The sequence below is a fragment of the Amia ocellicauda genome, chromosome 3, assembly GCF_036373705.1.
Source record: "Amia ocellicauda isolate fAmiCal2 chromosome 3, fAmiCal2.hap1, whole genome shotgun sequence".
Classification (NCBI taxonomy): Eukaryota; Metazoa; Chordata; class Actinopteri; order Amiiformes; family Amiidae; genus Amia; species Amia ocellicauda.
The window spans coordinates 43,746,852-43,757,027 of record NC_089852.1 but is presented as its reverse complement, the minus strand read 5'-3'; the positions used below and the strand labels follow the sequence as shown (position 1 = coordinate 43,757,027).

The 10,176-nt window shown below is 39.7% G+C and overlaps 2 protein-coding genes across 2 annotated transcripts; both read left to right on the top strand.

Moving 5' to 3' along the window:
* The first annotated feature begins 1,908 nt into the window (after positions 1-1,908).
* On the top strand, positions 1,909-5,041 carry LOC136746840 (protein NLRC3). Its single transcript, XM_066699661.1, has 4 exons — positions 1,909-1,978; positions 2,250-2,293; positions 2,448-2,612; positions 2,815-5,041. Exons 2-4 carry the CDS (start codon positions 2,284-2,286, stop codon positions 4,623-4,625), a joined length of 1,986 nt encoding a protein of 661 aa, XP_066555758.1. The 5' UTR covers positions 1,909-1,978; positions 2,250-2,283; the 3' UTR covers positions 4,626-5,041.
* A 65-nt stretch (positions 5,042-5,106) lies between these two features.
* Positions 5,107-10,013, top strand: LOC136746841 (ribonuclease inhibitor). Its single transcript, XM_066699662.1, has 9 exons — positions 5,107-5,187; positions 5,323-5,409; positions 5,981-6,151; positions 6,239-6,409; positions 6,973-7,143; positions 7,956-8,126; positions 8,414-8,584; positions 8,989-9,156; positions 9,250-10,013. Exons 3-9 carry the CDS (start codon positions 6,030-6,032, stop codon positions 9,329-9,331), a joined length of 1,056 nt encoding a protein of 351 aa, XP_066555759.1. The 5' UTR covers positions 5,107-5,187; positions 5,323-5,409; positions 5,981-6,029; the 3' UTR covers positions 9,332-10,013.
* The last annotated feature ends 163 nt before the right edge of the window (positions 10,014-10,176 follow it).

Genomic DNA, 10,176 nt, shown 5'->3' with positions numbered 1-10,176 from the left:
TTTGCATAGACTTTTTTTTTTGGGCTGTACTTAACGAAGACTATCTTTGTCTGTGTATTTTAAAGGCCCCCTGACTGTGAGGGGTCTGTTGGGGACTTCACTCGCAGAGCCCAGTGTGGATTAATGTAGTACTGCAACAGTCGCATACTAAAATATTCAATATACTGTTGGTTAATGATGTTTTAAACTTGTATCTTCTCTTGGGTGTCGTCTTGCCTAAGTAATGTAAAACCTGATATGATATGGACATTACTTGACACTACATTAAGTAACACTACTTTTACCATCTACTTTTTATGAAGAATACTTCTATGAGATTTGACAGTAGGTTTACATATATTTTTCCAGCTGCCAGTGGGATGTTCCAGTGAAGTGGAATATGTTTGCCCAATTAACCTTTCAGTGCACAAAAGCAGGTAAACCTATATACAAATGGTGAAAAATTTGATGAAATTGAATGGAGTTTCATTCAGAAACCGATAAGCATTGACGACAGAGTCATTGCTAATTGCAATAGTTTATTGGCATTTTATTGCTTCCCATCAGTTCACAGTACTTTGTGCACTTATGTGAATGAGATCCGTATACGGAGACAGAAAATCCCAGCTTGGAGAGTGTGAGAGACTACTGAGGGGATAAGGGCGTCTCCAAGACAAGCAGTCCCAGAGACAGGGAGACAGACTTTGTGACACTTTGTGAGACTTTCTTACCTTCTGGAGAGACATTTGTTGTGCAATGAATTCGGAAACACTCCTCCAAATCCTTTTGACGTCTGAAAGAACAAAAATAATCAGACGTGTATCTGAATATACTGATAAAATATGTTAAATATAATACCTCTGTACAATATATTTATAACAATAATTTCGAATTTGTGGTTTGCATCAGTCGAGCGTGGGCGGGAGTGTACAAACGTGTAGTTAGTCACATTGAATAGTCAATTTTCACCCATACACTGTCTTCATGGTAACATCACAATGTTGTAATTTACTCACAACATTGTACACGGTTACTGTGATTTAATTACGTTTTACGGACAATAAGGTGGAAGATTCAAATAAGTGAAATATTGATACATTATGTATGTATTTTACATATTTCATCCCTTATTTATATATACATAAATGATCAACACATGTTACACAATAAGAGAACAGGAGAATCATTACGACAAATTTACCTATAGAGGAATTGATGTTAGCACCAATTTAACTCAATATATATGTATTTTATTTCTTTTAAGATGAACTTGTGGATTGTATTAGTTTTATCACAATGTTTGGTATAAATGGACACCCCTGTACACTGTACAAAACTGTAGACTGAGGTGGAGCTGTTTCCTTCAGCACAGCAGTCTGATGAGCTGGAATGGATGGGAAGAAGAAGAAAAAGCACTGAAAGTGAGCAAACAAAAAGTGTAGCTGCACAAAAAAATATGAGGTGCATGTCATCACCTAGCATAATGCAGTAGGTATTCAGGGCAGATATCATTTTGGATGACTGTGCAGCCACTTGAGTTAACTGCGTGTTCACATGCACTGTTTGGTGGAACACATAAAGAAATCCTATATGTAATATGTGTGTATTATAATTTTCTATGTAATTCCCAATTTGACTGATCAAAGGTAACATATATAGGAGTCAAATATAGATCACATCTTAAATGAAGATCAGGAATATAGCACACCTGTAGAGCATGTAGAAAAAAGATTGTAAAACTGACTTGAAATCTCTTCTGTGATTCTCTGTGAAAGTAAACTGTCCTTGCTCACCATGTTCAGCTGCACTATCAAAGCTTGTCTTTAGAGTCCTGCCTTGATGGTTTCAGAATTTAAATACTGATTGTTAGAGAGGAAGAAGCAGTTGTGACATGCTTAGACATCCTGTTTTATTAACCACAAAGAGGATCAACTACTGCAGTAAAGACATTTAAAATGTATGGACAAAATTATAAAATCAATGCAGGATTGTGAAGGGGGTAAGGTAACAGAGTTTGACATTGATTTATTTGATGATGTTTTTAAGTATTGTATAAACACAAGTGTATTAGAAAAATAATAATGAAATGTTTGTAGTTTTGCCTCAAAAATATGTATCAAGATGCTGAAACGTCATGAGAAATAGTTGTATTCATATCAATTTAGGAACAGGAGTGGAATTGCTTTCAAAACCTCCAACTCCACAATGGCAATGATCTACATTTATTTCTAATTCGAAATAGTCTCTACCTTGTTTTATAATATGTTTAGGGATACTGAACCCGGCTGAAGAGACAGGTCCAGCATGGAGAACAGTGAGTTCTGATTTGATCACTTCTTAATGTTGATATATTGTCTAATTATATTGGCCTGTGTTTGTTTTGCAATTTTGCCACTAAGTTCTTTGGTTCACTGGAACTGAGTGACATTTAGTCTTTATTTTTCTTTGTAATCCAATGTAAATACAAGAGGAAAGTCCATCAAGTCCAGGAAAGGCTGCACCAAGTGCTTTGAGAAGCATGGCCAAGGCTGAAGGGGGATCAACACAAATTGCTCCAATAATTATGGGCTCCAACAACACCATTCAACTTCCAATCTCCATTAACATGACCCAGACCATGATGCCAAACACAGGTATGTGAGGAGCATTCAAGCTGTTCTGTTTGGGTGGAATAAAACATGCCAACTTGATTTAGTAACTTCTGATTAAGTAGAATTAAAAATTAACTTCCCGCAGTTTGTGGTTTTCTTTCAATTTTTGTTTTAAATGTTTTAACATATTTCTCGTTATCCTCTGTGCTTCCTATGTCTCTTTTTATCATCTTATTCCCCATAGAAAAGTCTTTATCCCACTTGAAATCCATTCACCGTGAGGAGCTGCAAAGAAGGTGTGCCAGCTTGTTTGAGTACTCCTCCTGGCTGGTCCAATGCAAGCCCTCCACCAGCAAGAACTTCACAGAGCCCTGGCTGACTGAGGGAGAGATGGGCCCAGCAAGCCATACTCATGAGGCCCTGGAAGCCTTTTACCAACTTCACCAGAGAAACAGCAACAGGACCATTAAACTAGCTGACATCTTTCATCCACGCCCAACAGAACAACCTGAGAGTACTAGGATTCGAGTTGTAGTTACCAAGGGCATTGCTGGAATAGGCAAAACTGTCTGCACTGATTGGCTAGTCCACAGCTGGGCCTGTGGGTCCTCCCTGACTCAGTTTGATTTCATCTTCCCGCTGCCTTTCCAGAAGCTTAGCTTGTTGCCTGCCGGGCATTTATACAGCCTCATAAACCTTCTTATGCTATACTTCCCACACTTGCATTGTTTTGAACAGGTCATGGCCTCTCCTAATAGGTGCCTTTTTATTTTGGATGGACTTGATGAATGCCAGCTACCCCTGGAATTCACCTCTTGCCCAGAACACTCCTCTGTTTTGGAACCTGCCTCACCAGCCTGCCTAGTTGTCAACTTAATCCGTGGAAGCTTGTTGCCACGTGCCTCAGTCTGGATCACTAGCAGACCAGTGGCCTTGGGCTGCCTCCCTTCCTGCCACATTGACCGGATCACCGAAATACAAGGCTTCTTAGACTCACAGATAGAAGAATTTTTCAATAGAAGGCTAGGAAATTGTGGAGACAAAATTATTGCTATCCTGAAGAAGCAAAAAACCCTTTTCAACATGTGCTATATTCCAGCTTTCTGCTGGCTGCTGGCCATTATTTTTGAGCGTTCTCCTAAGACAACTGAGGAGGAATGTATGCCCAAAAATGTGACTGAAGTATACACCATATTCTTTATGTTGGCAGTTGCTTACCAGCATCACCGAAGCGATGGAAATCAGAGATCTGTTGAAGATGCTAAAGATCTCTTGTGGTCCAATAGTACCAATATCCAAAACTTGTCCAGAATGGCTTACAATGGTCTAAGATTCCAAAAGATGTTTTTCTCCCCGCAGGACCTGGAAGATTACAACCTGAATGGCTCAGGACTTTACCAAGGACTGGTCAAGGAGTTTGTGTCAGAGAACAATGGACCTTTTTGTCAAAAAGCTTACAGTTTTGTCCATTTGACAGTTCAGGAATACCTAGCTGCCTTGTTTGTGTTGATCGACTGCTCTGTCCCCCACAAGAGGTCTCTCTTCTCCCTCCACAAGGAATTATGTTTAGGAAGAAGTGTTCCTAAGGGCCTTTTCTCTGCCTTCAAGAAAGCCTGTGAGGATGCCATCCAGAGCCCAGTAGGTCACCTAGACCTCTTCCTACGTTTCCTCTGTGGGCTTGCCATGGAGAGTAACCAGTGCTTGCTCCAAGGGCTGCTGGGAGACTATGAGGAGGAACCTAGTGTGGCGTCACAGATAGCAAAGTACATTCACGAGGCCCTGGAGAAAAACTTGGCCCCCGAGAGATGCTTGAACCTTCTGCATTGTCTGGGAGAGCTTAGGGATAATTCCTTGGTGGAGAAAATCAAAGATTTCATGGCAAACGGGTCCCTGTCTTCACGCTCCTTGTCTTCAGCAGAGTATTCTGCCTTAGCGTTTGTTTTAGAAACTTCAGATGAAGCTTTAGATGTGTTCAGCCTGAATCCATATGTGTCTGTGCCTGACGGGCTAAGAAGACTCTCACCTGTTGCCAAGCTGTACAGAAGCCTTCAGTAAGTTGCAGAAGGTTGGCTTTGTATGTATCATTAAGAAAAGACATGTACCTATTATCTTATCTTCTTTACCCCCATTTTGAATTTTATTGTTTGTCTGCGTGCATTTAACCAAATGGAAATGCAGTTGTAGGCTAGTCAACTGTTTTGTTTTTTGTTTTGTTTTGAACACAAAATTGGGAGACTTCACTTCCAAAGAAGGTGTGGTCATCAATGAAAACAGAATATCAGTTTCTTTCTTTAGTGGATTACTACAACAATGACACTCCTGCAAGTAAATTGTAATGTGAGCAGATCTATTATTTAGAATCTTAATTCAATGTAGAAAATATCAGTCAGTTCTGAAAATCAGCATCTATTTAATTGTATGTCCTTGAATTTATTTTTTAAGGTCTTTTAAGACTTTTTCCTATATGTCTGTAGATAACTCAAATAAATTCCCTTTCATCTATTCCAATAAACTGGTGTTTTGTTTGCAGACTTGAAAAAGGACATGTAAATCAAGAAGTGGCTGAATGCATTCATTACATCCTCAGCTCATACAAGACACAAATTACTGAACTGAGGTATTGCTTCTACACCAATCTCGACTTAAATTTTATCAGTTGATCAGAAGTAGAGAATGAATTACTTAATTGTGTGTCCGAGTGAAAACAAATTAAATTGTCTTTTATTTTGTGGCACTTCAAACTTTTCCTTAGGTTTAGGTATCTACAGCTAGATGACTCTGTATGGGAGAAGCTATGGGATGCATTGAGAAGTCCCAACTGCAAGGTGAAAACCCTAAGGTAAAGCCATTGGTTTTCCCTTTGAGAATACTTTACAGTTCACAATAAGAGCTGATGAATAGAAAGTTAGGCTCAATGGACTACCATTTACCATAATTTACCATTGTAAATCAGTTTTCCCATAGATACTATGGTTGGGTTCCTCATGGTTTTTGTCATACTTTAACTTACTTCTCCATAGTTTACACTTTATTACAATACTATAGTTTGGTCTTCCTAGTCCTGAATTACTATCAGACTGCCTTATTATATGAATCTATGTATAAAACAAATACACATGTACATACTGTATGCCAAAAACAAACAACATTTTGAGGTGATACATGATTATTCAGGCAAAAGGCTTTAAATCTGGCAAATTGTGACACCTAGTCTTTACTGTAATAAGATGTACTGTAAACAGATTTACATCTGGTTAATCAGCAAATAAGAACTTTCAAAGATCATTAAGATAAATGTATTTAAACTTCCCTGTAGTCTCCCTTATTTGCTTGTGCTGGGATTTATTATTAAAGAGTGTCAAGCTTTTTCGGAAGATCATGTTTCATCAGAGCTCTTCTTGTGATGTTAGCCTGAAGAACTGCAAACTCCAGGTTCATCACTTGGAAGAAATTGGAAAGATGATCCTCGTAAACTCCTCTATAACAGAGTTGAATTTAACCAACAACTATGTAGGGGATCTGGGAGTGAAGCATCTCACAGCATTGCTGAGCAGGGCAACATGCAACATCAGTAAGCTTGGGTAAAAAACACTTTGAGAATCTGTCCTCTTGTCATTGTGAGTGGTTCAGTTTCACTGTGTGTTCTTACTTTTTATTTGCCTCCTCAGGCTCGCTAATAATAGCTTGTCGGCTGCATGTTGCACAGACCTCGCCACTCTTGTAAGCTCATCGCAGGCCCTGAAGGAGCTTTCCCTCAGTAAAAATGACTTTGCAGCTTCAGGATTTACCATCCAGTTTTCTGAATTGAGTCAACCAACCTGCCAGTTAGAAGAGCTGGAGTGAGTATCAGATCTGCAGTTGAAGACCAGTGTTTCTCCAGCTGTGGTAATGTAACCATTCCTCTGGTTTAGTGATGGCAAGACTGATTTCAATGGCCTTACAGTCTATTGCCAGCACTATACAGCTTGTGCAATATCCTCACACACATATTGCACATACCTGATTCTCATGGTGCTAAAAAAACATGCATTACAGAAGAACACTACAAGACTTATTTAGATGGAGTGGTGTTGCAGGCTTCTCTGTGGTATGAAGTAATGTCACAGTGAAACTACACCCAGAACACAACATTCAGTTCCTGTTTTACTGGCCAGAAACCACTTTAGCTGCATGCAACATGTGCATGGTCAAAAGAAAAATGAAGACTGGGGTAATGTACATGTGCTTGATGGTGTATTTAACAAGCATAAGAAAATAATGAGCAGTGTTACAAAACTGTAGGCAAAGCAGTGGGAAAAAAGGGAAAATCACTGGACTTCATCTGTTGCTAATTGTAAACTCTTTTGTGTGTGTGTGTGTGTGTGTGTGTGTGTGTGTGTGTGTGTGTGTGTGTGTCATCCAGGCTGTTCTGTTGTGGGATTACAGCACAGTGCTGTGAGGATCTGGCTGCCAACCTCCACTCCAACCACGTACTCAAAAAACTTGTCCTGAGGAACAATAAACTGGAGGACAGGGGAGTGGAACAGCTCTGCAGTGCCTTCCAGCAGCCGATCTCTGCACTGCGGACACTGCAGTGAGTACCAAGCTGGGAGCAAGGGGCATTCCCTGTCACTGTCTGTGTCTTTCTGCAAACCAGTCCGTATAGCATTCCTAAATGCAGGCACATCAGCACTAATGTACACAAGGTGTCAACAAAATTCAATTCAAATTGGCTTTATTGGCTTGATAATGAATTGTATTCCTGAAGAACTAACATTATATTCTCTCCGGTGGTGCAAGTTGATTTTAATTCTTACCGGTATGCCAGTTCAGTGACTACCGCACAGCTGGGTATTGCTTTTAGTAAGTAGGCTTGCTGTCACTCGACAATTCAGCAAACTTCCACCCACCTCCTCAGGTGGCAGAATTGACTCTTCAGTGACTTCCTGGTTTATTTGTAGCCCTTCTATCGATTTCTTAATTCGTGTTGATATTATGTGATGCTAATAACAATTTCAATAATGTAATAATATATTTGACAATAACATATTTCATAACATGTAAAAAAAATCTTAATTCTTCATATAGTCTCTGGTATGGCGTACCAGCAACAGATGTTTTACCAGTATGTAGTACCAGTCAGTACCAGCTTACTTACACCACTGCTACTCTCTCTCTTGCTATACTTCAGAAAACAACACATGCCCCTGTAGTAACCCAAACCCAGCTGCTCCCTTCTATACTAATAATATCATATATCTCTATTCAGAATCCCTCCCTCTTTAATGAAATGAACTAATCCCTTCTCTCCCTATGATTTACCTTCCCTTTGGTTTGTAGGACATTCAGAAATATATCTCTGAAACTGAAAGGGATGTGACTTTTTCTTCTTCCCCTGTGTTCCAGGTTAGAGGGGTGTATGCTGACCAGTAAATGCTGCGCAGCCCTGGCTACAGTGTTGGAGAAAAGCCGCTCGCTGCAGCACCTGGGCCTGGACTGGAATGACATCGGGGATGAGGGGGTCAGGCAACTCTGTCAGGGGCTACAGACCCCAGGCTGTGTGCTCCAGACACTGGAGTAAGTGCAGTTAGGCCTCCCCCTCCATTGTGATTTACTAACCTTGAACAGAAGAGAAAACAAGTACATAATTTCATTCAAAACACATAACCAAGGCTAACATTCATGTGACTTTTGGTAAGAGTATCCTGAATTAATTTGGCCTGGCCTGATTTACCAGGCATTGGTGTGTGACAGATATATCTTGCTGTGACACCAAAATCAATCTGGAGCTATTCTATAGATGTTCTTAAAGAAGCTCCCTGAGACATGTAATAATAAACATAAGAAAATGTCTGTTTGTACAGGATGGAGAGCTGTGAGCTCACAGCTGGCTGCTGTGGGGAACTTGCCCAGACTCTCTCCTCCAGCCACTCACTCACCTGTCTGGTCCTGAGTGACAATGAACTAGGAGACCAGGGGGTGAAGCTTCTGAGTGCTGGTCTGAAGCACCCAAACTGCGTTCTTCAGACCCTTGTGTGAGTGTGATGCCTATTCAAGATGTTATCCTTGATATTATCTTGGTTGAGCCAACAACACTGGTGTAAACAAAAACTAGACTATTAACAAACTCCGGGCATTACTAGATCAAGTACTGAGTTGTCAATATGTTACCTAGACTTAAATCACTGCAGTCAGATGGATGTTAGAGAATTATGAAATTACCTTGACATCCTGGTAATCAGCAGTCCGAATGTCTTGAAAATAAACTTTGAAGGAAAGGAGGCAGTTGTCCTAGCTCAGAGAACATTATATTGACATGCATGTGTCATGACTCCATATCACCATTGTGTGCTACTGCCTGAGCGACCATTGCAGTTTCTCTCTCACACACAACTGTGGCAGCTCCATCTCTAAACCTCTTGCCCCCTCTCTGCCCTAGGCTGCAGGAGAATAACCTAACAGCAGCCTGTTGTAAGGACTTGGAGCAAGCCCTTGACAGCAGCTCCCATTTGACCACATTGGATTTGTCCAGGAACCTTCTGACGGACAAATCAGTCAGTTACCTGCAAGGCCTTGCCCAGAGCTGTGTGAGCCTGTGTACAGTAGAGTGAGTTTACTGACACAGATTATTTTTCAGTGCTTGGTTTTCTTTAATAATTTCTCCTGTTTGACATACTAAATCAAAATGTCTGTTTTCCAGGTTAAGACTAAACAAGTTGAGTCGCCATGGCAAGAGCAAACTGAATTATCCACAGTCATGGAAAGTGTCCTTCAACATATAGCTGGAAAAGGGTCAGTGACTACAAATGTAAATGCAGTTGCATATGTAGTTAATGCACAATGGTGGTGTTCATTGCATTTAAGATGTTCAGGACACCACTGACACAAGCTACAATGCAATATATGCAAGTCAACAAAAAAATATGATGTGTTATGAAAGCCATACAATGCATTATATCTATTGGAGTTCTTATAATAATGACAAATAATGTGTTATATATATGTATGGACACATGCAGTGTATCCTTTATAAAAAAAAAAAACATTAAAAAGTAATTAAAATTTGAATGCACCTAACTACAATCTTTGTAATAGCGTGTGCAGTTAAAAATGTATTGTTTAAATTGGATTTTCTATGTTGTATTTTTGTAAAGCTTGCGTAAACTGTAAATCACCCTAGTTAAGGTTGTAATAATAATCATTTATTTTTCTTTCCACTTTACTTTTTACCATTACCATGACAGCATTGTTTTATAGCCAGTAATATATATAGGTTATATAAATATCTCCTGTTTTCAGGCCATTTGTCTTTGCTTTATGCACTAATTATACTTGTTATAATGAAATCACAACTCTGACTGAAAGCCTTGAGAGAACCATTTCAAACTGCTTTTTATATTTTACAGCGGAGCACAGAAATATGCGCAACGAAAAAATAAAGTTCCCGAATGATATTGCACCATATTATTTGTATGTTTGAATATATGTGTTTGTATGTTTGTAAGATATACACGTCCCCTTCTTGTAGCGCAGATTTCCGCAGATCTGCAGAATTCCACCGATCGTGTTGGTGGAGCCGCGCAGATCCGTGCAGAACTGCAGCATCTGAAGGACCGGAACTCGTTAC